Here is a 17,756-nt window from a genome sequence, read left to right as displayed (position 1 = left end):
ACACACGATGACCAGGTAGTCGGGGTTGTCGGTGAGAGGTGCAAGACATCGTAATAAAGCGCGGAAGACACAACACAGCCTAGCACGTCTCATCCTTAGAGAAGTACACTGCACGAGACTGCAAACACTACACCTCAGGAGGGGAAGATAGCCTGGGAACAGAAAGTTTCTTTCCGCACTTCGGTTTCCCCTGGAGATGCGATTTCCTCTAAGCCACCAATGCTTCGGTGTGTGCTGTACCAGATGATTCCACAGCAGATGATGGCAGATTTATACCATGTTTTGCCGGAGCCGATGGTCTTGGAAACGCAATGCCGTCTTCGCGGAACCGTGAAAAGGGACAGGGCTGTCTGATTGCATCTGTATCGTTACTCGTTGATGATGACTCTATTGCGCTCATCGGTCCATATTCAAGACTGTAACTCTTGTTTGAGTGGCATTGTGTAGAGTTGCTATCTCCTTCTGTTGGCCTATTGGGATGCGGCGGGGTCCAAGAGAGCTCAGGTAAGGAAGTCGTTTTATTCTCTGCCGCGTTCTTCTCGGCCTTGCTCCCGATGGTATGCTCTCCCATTTGGTCAACGCTGCTTAGTGCAGAACTACCATCAGGTACCGCTGTGAGAGAGATATCTGTGGGAAACGATAGTGGTCCTTCTCGATCTGCTGAGCCACACTTTTGTCTCTCTACTTCTTCGTTCTTCCTCCTTATCTGCATTCTCATACATTGGTCCTGAGCGTCGCTGCCATTGAGCCTACTCTTGATGAACATGCCGATCTGGAAGGGGAAATAATATACGCTTTAGTACAAAAAGCAAGCATGCCGTATTTCCATTCATGCTGGACAACAAACCCTCACGTAATAATTATGGGGCTGTTTAAGCTCCTCCTTAAGAGGGTGATGAAAAAGTACCCTGTCTCACTCTGTGGTTACACTCGACCTCATTAGCGAACAGTATTAAGGTGTGTGAAAGACCACATGATCTAAATACACTTCCGAGAGCACTGTGGAATCTACACTGCAGAAATGCAAAAGCCTAAGCATTGCTGGTGCACACGGTGCATCCTTTAGCTCTCATTATCACTATCAGCTAAATGCACCCCCATTATCATTGCTAATGTCATTATAGTCGTTATCACTAACTGCAGCATCATCGTCATCACTACTATAATCCTCAAAAATGTGCATTGCGTGATCTCGGGCGTGGCGCAGTTTGTTAAAGAGCTCGGCTGGAAATGCAAGAGATTGTGGTTCTATTCCCGGTGGAGAAAGGATATTTATTTCTCAGGGGACGTCATCATAACGTGATTTCATCGACAGCTGTAGTGTGACTGGAAGTGGAAACGGTGACACTAATATAAACCCTGGCTTGTCCACAAGCAGTAGACGCGTACCTTGTGCAAACCTAGTCGGTAGCGTTCTGGAAAGGAATAACAGCGCGGAGACGAAGGACAAGGAAGAAGACAAGGAAGAAGTCCTTCGTCTCCGCGCTGTTATTCTTTAAACATGTACCAACTAGCGTTCTGGAACAAAAGGCAAGTGTCTTGGGTTCGTATTATATCTGTTAGCTAATATTTACAAAAGTTTTTTTTTTAAGCAGCAATAGTTAATTCGTATAGCTGAATTGTTTGAGACACGTGACAGGCAATATTTTGAATTTCATGTCATGCTCTCTTCAATTTTATTCAACACGTTTTGTCACAATTAGCGCGAGCCTGTGGGGCGTTTGAAGTGCGACTGTCAGAGCGTTTGGCGCTCATGCTATCATTCTGTGGATCAGACAGGAATTTGCCCTCATATCGAACAGCATGTAAGACGTCGCCGGCGGCTTTTGTTGCGAAAGCGACACTACGCTAGTCATCGAGCCATTTAGCGTGGCACAGCGTGGGCCAAGCTACGCATGCGCGAGGAGCCGTGTGACATCACAGGCAGCAGCTGGTGTGTCGGAGCTGCCGTCGCGGCCGCGCTCCTCCGGTGCCGGAGTGACGTCATAACCACAGCTGGCGCCAGCTGCGCGTCACTATATATAGCTAGGAGCACGCAGTCAGAATTGACCAACTATCCGCTGCTCAGCGGCGCAGAAGAGCGGACAAGTTAAACTCATCCGATCCCGAAATGGTTGCCTGGCTGGTGGCTGCCGGGAATAGAAGGAATGAGAGTAAGAGAGCTATAGGCTTAAGCGTAGCCATGCAGCTTAACCGGAGCTAAACCACTGCCAATGTTTTCTGCGACAAATAACTTTTTTGCTTTGCGTGAGTGTATATCACACGGCTACGTAATAGAGCGACATGATGGTGTGAAGCAGAGCTATGTACCATTCAAATTAGTGTATGATAAGTGGTTTCGCACGCGATTCTGGCTACATTGAACTGCTCTAACTGGAGGTAATACCTTGCATTCTTCTAAAGAAAAAGCGGCTGGACCCTTTTAAGGTAGTGGCGGATACAAAAACGTATGAGGCTGCGCATCGTATATTTAAACGAAGGTTTCTGTACCTCGTCTCCCTCTAAAGAAGGAGTTGTTACAGCCGACGCGCGGCGCACGGGCGAAGAAGAAGGTGACAGAAGCATGCTGTCGTTGGCTGACTGCTGATCAGCCGCTGTTGGCTGCCCTGCACTGGTGTTCCTCGACGCGATGTCTACCAAGTAGCACTGAAGTGGGAAGTCACCCACGTCCAGGTTGTCTTCAAACACATAGTGCTGCTTCGTCAGGTGCCTTCAGGAACAAGAAAAGGAGGAAAATGGAATAGTGCGCAGTGCAAGCATGTTGTTCACCGTGTAAGAGCGTCAGGAATATTAGAAAGCAGAAAAATATTGATAATTAAAGAAAACGGAGGAAGATGAACCAGAAGAGCAATTTCTCTGAGTGAAATAAAAATTTTATTCTTCTGCTTAAACTTTATTCTCGCTTAAGGTCCAAAGCACTCGATCACGTATGCCATAAATACGTATTTTATATTCTTTTTATATTACTTGTTGATTATATGTTTGTCTGAATGGTAATGCTAATATTTGGAATGGGCAAAATCTGGCCACATTGGTTTGCTTGAATTATGGTCAACATCAGTTATTGGCATTGCTTCTTTTCAGGCACACGAGATGAGTGAACAATTTGCCAATAGCAAGAAAAAAGCGACATGAAATGCAAAAGCGCCTTGGTTGCTCCTTTGCGAATCGTATGGACTGAGTCACGCACCTGTTTTAACTAAAGAAGACAAGCAACCTCTCGCAGCATATAAAATATGAAACATATATATCATCGTAATGCCGCAGCTGCCGAGACTACGAGTAACTTCCTACTAAGTAATAAGTGGGCAAATTTGCAAGACGCCACTAGAGCATATTGTTTCGAGATCACATTGGCGTCCGAAAAGGCGTTAGGGATGGTGTCGGAAAAGGCGGTCTCCGTTAACTACGAGTGCCGCCGGTAGCAAAATTTATTGTCTGAGGCAGCCAAACTGAGGCAGGCAGTGAGCGCATAAATTTGATACCACGTTATTTTGAAGAATCAAGTGGCAGACATTTTTTGGAACGATTCTGTAATCACGGCACTTTTGACAGTTGGGACTCAAATTTGTGTTTCGGTCTTGTGCGATGTAAATATCTAATACTTCAGTTTGCATGAAATAGTTGAGCGCCAGTGGTGTCGCGCATCCCACATTTTGACCTCCTCGCCGTGATGTCTAGCCTTGGATAGTCGCAGAGTAAAATAGGTAAAGTTAGAAACATCACACCTTTCATATCACATTGTACAACCTCTAGCCTTCTCACGAAATGAATACTTGTTCTTAAACCCGTAGGTGTCCTCTTCTTTGCATGCTGCTCTTGATAGTCTGCCTTCCCTCTCGAAAGTGCAGAAAGAAAGTCTTCCGAGCACTGATTATATAAATTGGTTTTATAGTGGTAGAGAAGGGCAGAGCCTTAGTCAAAAAATAGAAAGAGCTCCAATATCAGTCCGAGAGCCCTCTTTTTGCGGGTAAAATGAAGGAATGCAACGTTATGAACAAAGTGCTAGGTAGTTTATGGAGTTAGTTTAAGCATCAGTGTCAGCCACCAGGTTTTTTACTCCTAAGAGATAGTAAAACCTCTCTGCAACATTCTCTTTTGGTCAGTTTCCTGATGTTCTCGCCCATTTTTAAATAAATCAGGGCGTTAAGAACACAAGGCATAAGGACATGTATCTAGCATGCCACAAGGGACGCTCATAAAGCCTCGCTCCCTCCTCACCTTCTGGCCACCTCGGTGATGTTCACCCTGGATGGCTTGGACAGGCTTTCAGTTTTGTTGGCCAGGGTGACCGTATTGCCGAAGAGGCAGTACCGGGGCATCGTCTTGCCCACCACACCGGCTGTCGCGTAGCCCGTATGAATACCAATGCGCATCTGAATAAAAAAAAAAAAAAACATTGATTTTCAGTATACGTGCTGAAAAAAGGGGTTGGGGGGCGGGCAGGGAACACTGAGAGAGGAGCTTTGAACACACGTGAAATTGCCGAAGAACATAACTTGCGCCGAAAAACAATACCTTCTTCCTAGCTTAAATGAATATTCTGCCAGCTTACGACCCGGTTAAGTTAGTAGATTTAACTGTAGCTTGACTTGGTCATAATAAATATTCTTTAATAGCGGTGCTCATATAAAATTCCCTTTATTTTAATTGCTAAAATAGTGAGGTTTCTGAAGAAGTGTTAGGATTCGGCTTGCACACTATCTGAAATATTTAGCCCCAGCTTAAAAAGCTTTAGTCGAGACAAAAAATATATCCAGAGGCCGACAAAGCACAAGGCCAGACGGCAGTTTCATAAGGAACGCCGTATGAACTGTAGTGTATTAACCATTCAAGAATGTAGAACGACATAATTAGACACTGAAACTCCCATTTTCTAACTAAAATTGTTTCGAAAGCGGGGCCCATCGTACTAAAAAATCGATACAAGAACATCACAGTTGTAACTTCCAATTGGTGCGAGCATTGAGCGATTACGGCGGATTCTACTACAGCTGCGGCGCCGTCATTAAACATCGCATGCTTATCTAAGCACACGTTTAAGAACTGCACCCCGTAAGATACTGTCGGAGGAAGTAGTGTTAGAGCAGACGTATTCACGTAGACATTATTTGCGGGATTGATAGAGCCAGCATTGATGTAATAGCCCAAATTCCGATTTCGTTACAAGAAAATGCAAAAGCTGTATTTTTTTATATCGAAGGTGATCTCCATAAGCAAGGAAAAATTATCGACGATGACTTAGCACATAAAAATACTTGTGAAAACTACAATAAGCACACTTATAATCACCTTAACGGCATAGCAATAAAGCCACAAGGGACAAACGTCGGTCTACACGCTGTTTTATTATTCTGTTCAATTTGAAAAATAATGGTAGTGCCACTCTAAATTTGTGCATAGATTTACTATTTATCGAGTCTTTGCAAACAGAATTTTCTCTCACCAAACATTTCCTATGCATACTAATAAAAGTCGTTAAATATCAAACGCTAAACAATTTGCGCCGTATTGAAATCGGCGGTATAGGTCTCCGCAATCAAAATATGAGGAACAAAAGTGGCAGGACTGAAATTGGAAGGTGAAATAAATCGGCCACGAGAAAAACACATCAAGCAAGAGCCTCAAACTCGCCATATCATGGGATCATAGCCTGCCATTTATGCATAATACCGCGCGGGGGTGTAATGGTCTTAACTTCTTTAACGCCCTACGCATAGCCATCTGGTAAAAATCACTTCGGCACTGTAAATTTTCTTATTTTAATTCATTATTATTTCTCCCTTTTCCGCTCTCTTGCAAGCCACAAAAAAGCAACAATAATAATTCCATAATGATGGAGTTAAGAAACTCGGAATAAAACATTCGCATGTTCTTTCTTCTCAATTTGTGATTGGTTTTGACTCCCAAATACTGCGCTATGGGGCAATAAAAAGACCATTTATAATCGCATAACATGCTCCAGGGAAAGGAAGAAGGTTTATAGCGCCGTGTGGCCTTGGCTAAAAATTAAAATTTGACTGCTGAGGTAATATGGCCTCAATTACTGCTTTTTCTGGTGAACTGATGGTAACCGCTGCAACCGAGAGGTTGTGTGTCTTCTGAGCAGGTGTTTTTATCGATATTTTTAAGCCTTTAGCTCTCCTTTAGCTTGACATTGCCTAATAATGAATAAACAGCGCTACAGACTAGGACGAAGATCAAGAAGCAAACAGGATGGGCGCAGACTCCGTCCTGTTGCGTCACCGTACCAACTCGCCCAGATGTCTCTTCTATTACAGGACATTGCTTACCTGGCCAGAAAAAGTTTGTTCCACTCGATGAGTTTCTTGTATTCTGCAGCGACGATTATATGAAGTACGTTGACTTGTTACCCAGTATTTTTAGACGCCATTTTATATCTGTGCTTGTTTGTGTATTTTCTTTCCTTATTAAAGCTTGGGCCTGATTGGTAGGCAAGAAATATGTCCATATACGGTGCACTCGTAAATCGGCTATATATGCCTTCCAACTGAGACACTCGCAGAAATAGTGGCGAATCCAACGTGTAAAGAAACAAGACAAATCATTTCATGACCAGGTGTTCAGAGTTAACTCCCCGGATGCCAGTAGGTACAACACACTTGCTTCATTTCCATGGCGTCAAAGATATTGTATCGGCTATTTGAGTTGGTTCGTGTAATGAATCCGCTCTGCGAATAATTTAATATCAAGGTAAAAATGCGAACGCTTCTGCGCAAGAATACATCGTCTTTCTTCTAACCAAACAGTTTGCTTTGAGCTGAAAGTCTAGTCAGATCTGTAGCGTTAGAAACGACCAAATGTTTGTATACAGGCCAAGCAGTGCCATGAAAGATATACTTTGATCTTGGGATATGTGTTATTCCTCCATTCGAAGTTTCGCTTACAAGTACATGTATTACCTGAATCGGTTCCCCGCTGACAGGGTTAACGACGGTTTTCGTAGCGGAGATCATGTCCAGACCCATGATAACAAGCCGGTCAGCGTGGTCCTCAAAGAAGTCCGGCACACCAGCCACCACCACGTACGCGTCACCGATGGTCTCCACCTGCACGGGCAGCGCAGGGAGTTTCGTGCTCACAAATGGCGGTGTAAAAATAACCGGCCAGCCTCACCGGTAGTCCTCGGAAAACTCTTTATCACGTTTTTTTTACAGCTGTGTATACGGCGATAAGGATAAAAAAAAAAAGATTGTAGAGGTTCAGCTATTTTTGAATCCAGTTTCACGATCTATAAGCCCTCGTTCGCAGCCGCACTCGCTGCTGCCGCTTCGATCTTGGATCGTTGCTACGTTTGGTAAGCTTCTTGGAGACGGGTTGGTGTGACTTCTCATTTTCGATGGTCACTGCAACCTGCCTGACACGGCAACTATCTCTGTTTTTAGTGAAATGACGTCTGTGTACCGAGTATGTAACTAGGTTAAATAAAGGATCGGCGCAAATTAAACCTAATCAATAAGACGATGTTTACTGTACAGCGTGAGAGTGTGTTGTAGTTTTACACTAGGCGTCATTGGCTGCGGCGACAGCATGACGATGAAGACAATGCCTGCTACACAGCGTGACATTTCAAGGTTACAACAGCACCATTCATGGAACCCGGCCTCGGAGTTTATCCTCTGCCCCAGCGTGGGCGAAGATGTTCCCATAAACTTGCTGGTGAGTCGGGCGACATAGATTCATTAGCGTGTTTTATTGCTAGCTCGCGTTGTTGTTATTGCAGCGATAAATGCATATTTGTTATCAACAAGGGTTGTTCTTTTCTTTCCAAGAGCACAGCGCTCCGAGGCCCACCTGCGCTAGGTAGCGTGCCAGTAACGGGATGAGTTCAGTGGTTAGGACAGTCAGCGGTGACTAAATGGAGAAATACATCGTCCATTTACGTCCCCACAAGCAGTGTGTGCAGTCGATGTAAATAAATATTGGTTCAGTGCAGGACTTCTCAGTACGTTTCCAAAAAATTAGCACCGAAGACACCAGCGCAGAAGTAGAGCCAAATAGATGTAAAAGTCAAGCAGAGCCGAAAGAGCGAAAAAAGCTTTGAAAAAAAAAGAAGAAATCACGACTAAAAATTTCGGTAGTGCTGCGTCTAGGGCAATCTGCCTTGCAGGTTTTAATCATGCCATGAGAATTGCTTTTTTGTTCTCTTGTTAAAAACAAAACAGGCAACTAAGATAAAACTTTTGTTTGCTGCCTTTGGGTTGTTCTCAAAATTTGTTGATAACGCGATTTAACAGCAGTTCTTCTATACAACCGCCTTATTATTTTTGCATTTTTACCTTATTGTTTTTGTGCTCGTCAATGAACAAAATCACCTTATTTAATGCATCGGCTTTGACTGCTATGCATTGTCTGCCTCCTTACTATCGCATCTACACCAGAGCGCAAGGACTAACTGGTATTTAGAACGGAAAGGACTCGCAAGAATGGCGAAAAAAGCAGCTCACTTTGTAGACGCCGTGGATGTGTGAAAGGTTGTCAAACTGCAGGTACAGCTTGTTGAGTAGGCGTACAATATCCATGGGCACGCAGCTGCCGCACATGTTGGTGAAGCCCACAATGTCGGAGAAGAGACAGGATACCGTCTCGAACTTCTCAGCCTCGACGGGAAGGTTCTGGCAGAGAAGCTTGGCTACCTGTGGAGGGCAGGGCGGGGTATCATTTGGACACATATAAAGGAGGACATTTATTTGGCTTTTAAATATGTTTAGCTAGAAATAGATATAATGAAACGAAGATAACTTCTACAGAAAGAAAGCATTAAAGAAACTAATTGCTAAAAGTTATTAGTGTTTTAAAAGCTCAGTGCCATCAGATTAACAAGTCCCAGCAGAGTTGTTGACAAAATTGGGCAGTTTTTTTTAGACGCGATTACAAGCATAATGCTCAAAGGCCGCAGTTTTACGTCCGCGGTTTTGAGTATTATGGTACATTGTCAATTATTTTTGAAGGCCAAATTAAGGAAATTCCTCTTTTAATTAGTATTTTTTGCTTGACGTTCATACTAACGCTGGTCAATGCTTTAACTCTTCTTAATCGCCTTGAACTGCTTTGGGGTATAAAATTCTTATTTCTTGGTCATATAATTTTTCTATCCTTACTGAACCAAAGCGCGGCTTGTATGATATTCTTCAATACATAAATATATTGTATTAACCACTCAGGATATGAGCATTGTCCAACGTTATAACTTCAGAAAAATTCCGTCCTCAGCTTTTTTGGCGTCAGCTACTGTCGATTATTGAGACAATGTCCGATAATTAGCGCAACGGTCGCGCATCAGTGTCAATCTATCGCTCATTCTCTCACGAATGGTAGCGCAGTGGGACTACAAATCTGAACATGACAAAAAACGCAGGCAATGTTTTCACTGCAAGTGCAATGCGCAGAGAACACTTGTTAAATGTATTGTCTGGGGAGAGCCGAAACATTTTTGCGCAGCTGTAGCTTGGAATTACAGTCAAGTAGCTGACGGTTAAGCACGACGACTTTCTTGAACTCTGACGAGTGCGCGTAGCCGACCGAGGCTGCCTATTGATCGTTGTTCATCGTGTTTGTAGAAATTGCGGACATTACATGGATATATTTTATAGTTGGTATTGCGCAAAAATTATGAATTCCCTCAAGGACTAGCCCGAGTAACATTACATCTGGAAGAAACGAGGTCTGTGTGTCGTCAAGACTTTATGAAAACCGATTTCCTGTTTTTTTTTTTCTAAAATGTTTCTGTTGCTATACTGCTTTTAGGCATAACTCTTACTGCAGACATCTCTGCATGCGCAATTAGTGCATAATACCTGGTCCTGTATTTACCTTAAGCAACTACAACAACGCTGTCGAGTGAGCTAGATCACACGTTGTAGACTTTGTTTCTAGGCAGATGGGGCCGGATAAATATGAGGCAAATCACCAGAGTATTGTTCTCTAAAAATGATCCTACCCACGTTTGTTGAAATCTTCGTGAATGAAACGTTTTCCGGAACATGCAAAAGGTGGAATTAAATCATCAAGCAATACACGCGAGAATGAGAAGTAGTAATTTGCATTAGTAGCATTTTTTAATGAAAAGAGGCAAGAAACGTCAAGCCAACATATATAAATTCCGAATGAAGCCATTATTCAGCCAACCGTAGCGATTGAGTACAAAGAACTCCAGGAAAGCACCGCAAGCTCAGATTTTAATTAAAACGGCGCTCTGTTATATCCGTACTGTAGATATTATATGGGGCTGCACGAGCTTCACGCTTTGAACAAATGTCGTCAGGAAAGCATGCATGCAAACAAAAAACGCGGCGTTCTTTCCCTGGAATTTAGTGCTGAGGGTATTGTTTAAGCCGTCAGAACGCATCTACGTTGTCATCCGTCGACGAAAAACTATACTGGCATAACCGGAGAACGAATGGGGAATTATTTTTTTTAAAGCCTGTTCATTTTAAGAAGCGATTTGTTTCAGTGTTGAAAATAAGGTTCAGAGAAGTAAATGGCTGCGATTTCAGCAACAACGATAATATTATGGTACCACGCATCGACATTCCTGCAGACGATTAAACTGAAGGCGGAAAATGATTCAATGGAATTTTATAATAAAACTTCGCGCGTGTGCTGGAGCCCACTGTGAGGAAAACTGAGTTTTCTAAGCATAACTAATTGGAAAAGAGCATAGAGTTGCCTGATAAATGCCAGCGAATGAGTAGGGTGGCTGGTATTATCAGGGAGCATCTGCACAATGTGCTTATAATTTACTAAGCCAGCATACAGTATTCAATGCACTACACAGACTTTTACACCTAATACGTGTTCCACGTCCTTAAATAGAATGCGGACTCCTCATTTCTAAAAAAAAAAAAAGAGCAGTCGATTTTTTCGTAATCAATATATGTTGTTTGTGTTTAACGAATTTGCCTTACGTTTCACTTACGCTCTGAACTAGTACCGCTCGACTTATGCAGGAAGGCTGTTTACTTGACTTCTTACGATATCACAAAGTGTTAACGCAAGAAGTGAACTTTTGTTAAGTTTTAATTTTGATCGCCTTCAGCTTATACTGTGTGCTGTGCTTTCGCTGCTGTCTATTTGAATCTTTTACGCTTTCAGAAATTTTTTACATAAGGAGACGTGAGAAAAATCATTTATTTTTTATTTAGTAATAATATCATATGTTGGCAGCCGAAACGCGAGAACTCCAACGTGTTTACCTTGAAAAATGGCCAACGTTGGCCTTAATCAATCTTAAGCTGCCATGTCGATGAGCAGTTGGCCTCTATTACGGAAGTCGATGAGTAAAATGCGTCATTTAAAGTAACAAAGTGTAAATTAAATAAGTTATTATACTTTATACTCCAACACATGATCCTTTTTATTAGTGGACAATTTAAGCTTGCACCTTAGATTGAAGGAAAGAGATAAAGAAAGAAAATGGTGCACCAAGAACAGGCCACTCACTGGATAGAATCGACTGAAGGCCGCGCTGATTCCCAGGGAATTTTGTTGGATCCTGCCCTTTTGTGAAAGCGGAGATTTTTCAGTTATCTTTTTGAAATGTATTGGAGTAAAACTATTTTCCTGCAAATATGTATATTGAGTGAAATCTCTCATGATGCTTTCAAGGGTTATCGCTGATATATCCGCGAGGCGACTTCTCAGGCTGAGAACATCCCCACCCTTCTAAATCAAGTCATCGTTGCGCAGCAAGCACGCTTAAATAACTTGCTTTTAGCAAATATGTCCAGAGATAGAGCACAGCACGAATACAAATTCTATGAGCAGAGGAGAAAACGAGCCTGGGATATGCTCCACTGATTCGCTTCTCTGCCGGCCTTTGCCATACAGGCAGACATGTGACGTTTTTTAATGGCACAGACGTTAAAGTTCGTAGAACAAGGTGGTTGTCTTGTTATGCAGCGCTTAGACAAGTATATGGCCATTCGAACGTTTTAATGCAGCGCAATGCAGCGATTGTTTTTTCGCATATTTTCAGCTTGCAGGTGCGCAGGGGCCGCATACCAGCATGTATTGCTGTCAAGTTTATTCAGGTATTGGGTCAAAACGAGACCGTAAAGTCACGAATGTTGCGTAAGAAAAAAAGGAGACGAGAAACAATGTGATATGAAAAAGAGGATTTTATAACGTGTGTGAAGAAAATGTATTAACGGCGATTCAACAATGTGGCAGTTTTCGAAAAATAGATAACAATTTGATGAGGAAGCACATATAAAACAAATAAAGGATTTCAACCCATCAAACTGCTTATGTGAAAAATGTACGCCATAATAATGTAAACTAAATGATAGTGTTAAGGAGATGTGAGTGACACATTTAGGCTCTTCCAGTGCCTAAACCGAAGCAGCCTTGAAATTTAGACCATGGCCACATAAAAAGTTCTGGAAACAGATAGAAGCACAGATCAGAAAACATAATGGAGGAATGCTTTTAACGGCTGCATTGCCAGCTCCCATTTTTCGTTCTCTAGGGTAGCGATTTCAAGTGGCCTGGTGACTATCATTACCTTTTCAGAAATTCTTGTGTGTTCTTGCATCAAGTGTTACTCCAATATAAAGTCAGGTGAAATGGTACTAACTGCAAAGTTTTCCTAATTTACTTCCTCCAATAACGATTTTGCGACGGTACAAGATTGTTAGTCTGTGAGAACTTCTAACGCGTGCGCTTCTAACGCTTGCCGCTGCTGCGTCATTTATGGCTATTTATTGGACAAGTCGCCTTACAATCAGCTGATCTGGTGCTCATGTTTAAACAGTCTCTTGTATTTTATTCCTTTTGGATGTCTCACTCTTGAACTGCCACATGTTTTGCTAAGACGCTGTGACCTCACATAATGGTGCATTTACCGGTGGAACCTTTCACTTCTGCTGCTGCAAATTACCGAGAAGACTATCGCCTTCGGAAGCGACAGGCGAGAACGCTAAACACCGAAGAGGACAGAGAGTGCGATCACCTAACGAAGCATCCGGCGCTGAGGACAGAAGAGTACCAAGGGCAGTAGCATGGACTACCGTATCTACTGGATTCCGAGCACCCTCCTTTCCGATTGCAATGTCCTACTTTGGGCATCGCGATCAGTTTCGAGAAATCCAAAATACACCCAGTCCCTCCTGTTTTCGGTTCGATATCTTGAGACAGGCGCGAGAAATAATGAAATAATATTTTGTTTGGCAAACATTTTGCGCAAATTCGGTTCCAGTAGGCTTGAAGTTTAAGTTGTCACAGCCCTCTTCAACTTCATTCCGACTACAGTTGCGGATGCCGAACGGCTGATCCAAAAAAGTAACGCGGGTCCGCGATAGCTGCAAAAGCTGGCGAGATTCCAGGACCACGCGGCAATACTCTAATTGAGTAATCTGGGTCGCTTTCGTACGACTTTTGATGTCCTGGGTCGCCAGCTGTCGTGTAGTGTCGGAACGCAGAAACACGAAAATCTGGAGACCGCAAAGCGGACACCGCACCATCTGGGGTCTCCAACGGCTCTGACTCGACTTACCGAGCAAGTGCGCTGACAGCCTTGTCTACGCTCTCTTCTTCGCAAACAAAGGGTACTTAGATTCGCGTGTAAACGTTTTTCTCCAAAATGTTTTTTCGAAGTCAGGGGGTTCCTGTACTCGCTGTTCTGAGCGCCAGCACAGGATAGCAGACGCGTTAATAAAACTGAGTTTCCTCACAATCGGTACTTTTTTATGTCAACAGACTGTGGACCAGCACCCATGCATTCCTACAGTGAAAAGGCTAGGCGTAGCATAGATTGGACTGCCAATTTGTATGTCATCTTAACGATCTGTACAGCAGTGTAGATCAATCGTTAATCAGAATTCTGTGCTATAGAGCCTCTTACTTCGGCGGCGTTTAAAGCGAATGCTTGATGGAGACTGTTTAACTGAAAACCTGACGGAGTTTTAACAGTTGTGGGCATTGTGCGCTGAAAGTGACGGGCAGGTGTGATAGTTAACAGACGACACGGCATTGCCCTGCTCTGTCGACGTGTTTTGTTACGCGCGAAGCGACATAACATGGCCGAGTTGGCAGTACCTGGCAACTCGAGCAGCGTCTACTAAATGCGGGAGGGAGCTGTGACTTAAATCGAGGACTTTGAATCCCGAGTCAGCCTCTGCACCTTACAGGGTACTTAGGCGTGTTCGGTAAGTTCGTAGGACAACACAAAAAAGAATTTCTGCCGCTGTCATCTGGGCTTGAGCATAATGTGGTTAGCTAGAAGAGCAGCTTGGGCATGTTGGTTATGAATCTTGAGGTAACAGCGCGGAACACAGGACGGGGAGCAGAAGATTAGAGGACGACACGACGCGCTGTTACCTCAAGATAATGTGGTAGCGTACGACAGCACGCTTACGAGTATGTGTTAGATAGCTAAGAGACAAATTAAGGGAGTGAATGTTTGTGGAGCAGCAGATTGCATGCACGTGAATGAGGGTCAGCGGGCAGAGCCTGCAACCGGGAGCCTTCAACGGTTTCGTGTCATACCATGAAGAGCGTATATTAAACGAATATAATATTTCCTTTGGCCTCTTCAGAAGGCAAAACCATTAATTAAATACGTGACAACAATTATACGTTTAGTCGAAGTAGGCGTGATGATTGTCGAGAAGTTCATTTCTTCGAGAAGTTCACTGCAGTGACTGTGCAGCACAGAATGAACAACTTATCAGCTGTTCCTAAAGTATACGAACGTTGTTTGCCTCCGCAGCGCAGCGAAGTGGCAGTTTAGTGTTTTCTGCTTTTTCGTGTACTTGGCTATTGCAGTGAAGTGCGGCGATTGAGTCTAGAATCATAATAGCACGTGCTCGATGAAATCAAGTTTCCCGCAAAGAACACTAGATGCTCGTCGTTACAGTGCAGTCAAGGTGAAGTTACATAAAAAAAAAAGCTTTTTTCAGCCTGCGGCCAAAGACAAAGAGATAGTTAAGATAACGATGAAATTTGTAAGCAATGGCATGTATCAATGCCCGATTTAGATTAGTGAACGGATTCTGATCCTACACTACAGAATGCAGGCCCTTCTTTCTTCTTGTCTTACTTTATTGCCGGGAGGTTTTAGAGAATTATATCTGCTGCGAGGCGATGCTTTATTCGCGCTGCTGATTGTGCATCTAATTGCGCCAGAACCTGTTTAGGTCCGGTCCACGCCATTCGGGTGGCATCTACGTCCGTGTATCTAGGCTGTTCTGGTGTTTGCATACTTTGTCAGCTCTAGTAGACCTGCTCAGTGCAATGCAGCAGCACATTAGCCCTTGTGGAAGCAATGTCTTAATAAAAAATATAGTAAGTATAAATATATTGAATTTCTTTTACATTATTGGGAAAACATGCATAACGTCGAGGTGGAGGCGACAGTGAGAGGCGTTGCTGCTAACGGAAATCTAATCACGAGATTCAGTGAAGTGTCACTAACATCTGCGATAATCACGTTCAATTGAGCGAAGAAAAGTAGATATTCTTTTTTTTTTTTTTTTTTGGAAATAAAGCATTCATTCCGACCTTCGGTACCCTGTGCTATTCGCGGCATTGCACACTTTATTACACGACAATAAGCATACGCCGTGATTATACCATCGCGTCCTTAAAAGCGTCATTTTTTTCTTGTAGGTAAAAGGAAGATAATTATTAGGTATACTTCTAAGGTGTCTTTTTTAATAGGTAGCTCTCGTTTTCAGCTTGAATTCCTGCACCGGTGTCCTTTATCCGATCAGCGTTGCTACTATTATTTCTGCATAATATATGTAGGGGCGATTCATGAAATAATCACTAAGAGTTACCGTATTTTTGAGTTGCCAGAATAAAAAAAAAAATATGTAGCTAGGGTAAGGGGCCATTTGTTTAATTCGCACACCTAATATATCCAAAAGTGCCTAGTTCATGACTAGGTTGAGATGATCTAATCAAAAATGGCAGAAATTTGCTTTTAGTCTCGTTGAATGAAATTTACGGTAAAAGTGTCCGTATTGATCCCTCATTATTGTCGCCATGGTCGCCACCTATTGCAAATGAGTGTTGCAAATTTCAACACCCTACTTCATACTGTCTGTAGTTTCATTTTGTTTCATCTCCCAGTCTTCAAGAGATCATTACCACATTTTCTGCCTTTCTCAGCGTTCAAGCGTTGTGATGGCAAGGAAGAGAACACGTGCTATGTTTTGCGAGGTGCAGCCATAAACTCCTACTCGAAGCAAAGATGATCTGCTGCAAACAGCATCTGGTCTTCTTTTTCCCTTCAAGGAGATCACCATGAGGCGCCTATTCAGCCTCGCATGCAGTGGCGGAAGGGAAGCATTAGAGCGTCACATAAAAAAAAAGAAACTGCACTAGGTTCCAGGTCATTATTACATATAAAATTTTTTTTTATTTAGTTATAGCTTTCTGAGCCACACCGACGAAGCAATGAAGTGAATACATAGAAAGAAAAAAGGGAGTGCTAGAATGACATGGGGGATCCCGGGGGTGCATGTTTGCATTTTCATTTTCACGCGGTGACCACTATTGTGTTATTTCTGCATTGTCAATAGTGGTGGCCCCTTAGTGTATTCTTGCACAGTTATCTCGGCATTTATATAGCGCTGCTTCTCGCTATTTTATTGATATTTTTCTAAGCTTCTCTTGTTGGGTTTTGACTACCGTACTGCGAGAATAGAGAAAAAGCATCAAATGGTTATTACAGATCACTGAGAAAAAATAGTGGAGAAAAAATAGCCTACGTGCCCATACGTCATTACAGTTTTACAAAGGGAGAAATCACTTAAGTCATATTGGACCAATGCAGAAGACAATGTAGCTGTACAATTAGGAAAACCACTTTCGAAGTTATTGTGTAACAGTTAAGCTAGCAGAAAGCGGTAAGTTTAGAAGACCGTTGGCATGGGCTTCCTTATTTTTGTTGTGAGTAAAAGAGCCAGCGGTACTGATACATATATTATGGTGAGGCTACCCAAAAAAAAACATTAAATAATGTGCCCCTGCCCGTGCCACTAGGTATAAAGGGCTTAGCGGTACTGATTCATATAAGGTAAGATGGAGTGCAAAGTCAGACTCCACCTGCACCACTACTGTATATATTATGTTGAGGCATGAAAAGGAAAGAAAAATAAAGAGCCTCTGCCTGTGCCACTTAGTATAACGGGCTTCACTAATGTATACAGTGAAATTTTTTTTTTATTAAAACGAATGCTTGATCAACAGCAGATCAGTGAAAAAAAAAACATAGAGACGGGAAATAGTGAGAGCGCTAGAAAACTCACCTTAGCAGGCAGAATGGCGTGTAACAGCTCCTCGGTACGTTTCTTGTCTTCGTCCAACTTGGACTGGAGCATGCGCAGTCGGTTGGTGGCCTCGTCCAGTTTCTCAATGAGTTCTCGCTCACCGCGGTGATGGTGGGAACGCAGGATGAGCTCCCTCGCCGGGTCGTGGATGGCCAAGTCACTGAAGAATAGCCCCATACGCTGCATGTCGTCGATATCTTTTACGCGCGGCGAGCACAGGAAGAGGATGCTGTGCGTCTCCTCCACGGACACCATCTGGCCTTTGAGACGCAGCACTGGCGGAGGAGGAGCTGCGGGATTGTTCTCCCTTTCAGTGTTCACAGGGTTTACGCCAGCTGTGCTTCGGGGCTTGAGCAGGCCTTCCTTTGTCTGCACCACGAAAACCTGTGTGGAGGACAGCCAGGTAATTATTTTCACAGACACAAATATAAAGTGGCTGCGCTCTGTGCGTGGCGTTTT

The 17,756-nt window shown here is 43.2% G+C and overlaps 1 protein-coding gene across 1 annotated transcript in view; it reads right to left on the bottom strand.

Annotated features, from left to right (window-relative positions):
- Positions 1-208: 208 nt before the first annotated feature.
- The window catches only part of LOC146190304 (guanylate cyclase soluble subunit beta-1-like), a 32,194-nt gene continuing 14,646 nt past the window's right edge, over positions 209-17,756 (bottom strand). Inside the window, exons 5-10 of the mRNA XM_084599767.1 lie at positions 17,277-17,681; positions 8,469-8,657; positions 6,924-7,070; positions 4,222-4,376; positions 2,491-2,710; positions 209-772 (exon numbers count right to left, since the gene is read on the bottom strand). Of these exons, the coding sequence (XP_084455893.1) occupies positions 209-772; positions 2,491-2,710; positions 4,222-4,376; positions 6,924-7,070; positions 8,469-8,657; positions 17,277-17,681 (1,680 nt within the window). The remainder of the gene's footprint in view (positions 773-2,490; positions 2,711-4,221; positions 4,377-6,923; positions 7,071-8,468; positions 8,658-17,276; positions 17,682-17,756) is intronic.

Source organism: Amblyomma maculatum, chromosome 4 (genome assembly GCF_055883805.1).
Source record: "Amblyomma maculatum isolate TAMU_Amacu chromosome 4, ASM5588380v1, whole genome shotgun sequence".
NCBI classification, from domain to species: Eukaryota; Metazoa; Arthropoda; class Arachnida; order Ixodida; family Ixodidae; genus Amblyomma; species Amblyomma maculatum.
This window is presented reverse-complemented; position numbering and strand designations above follow the sequence as displayed.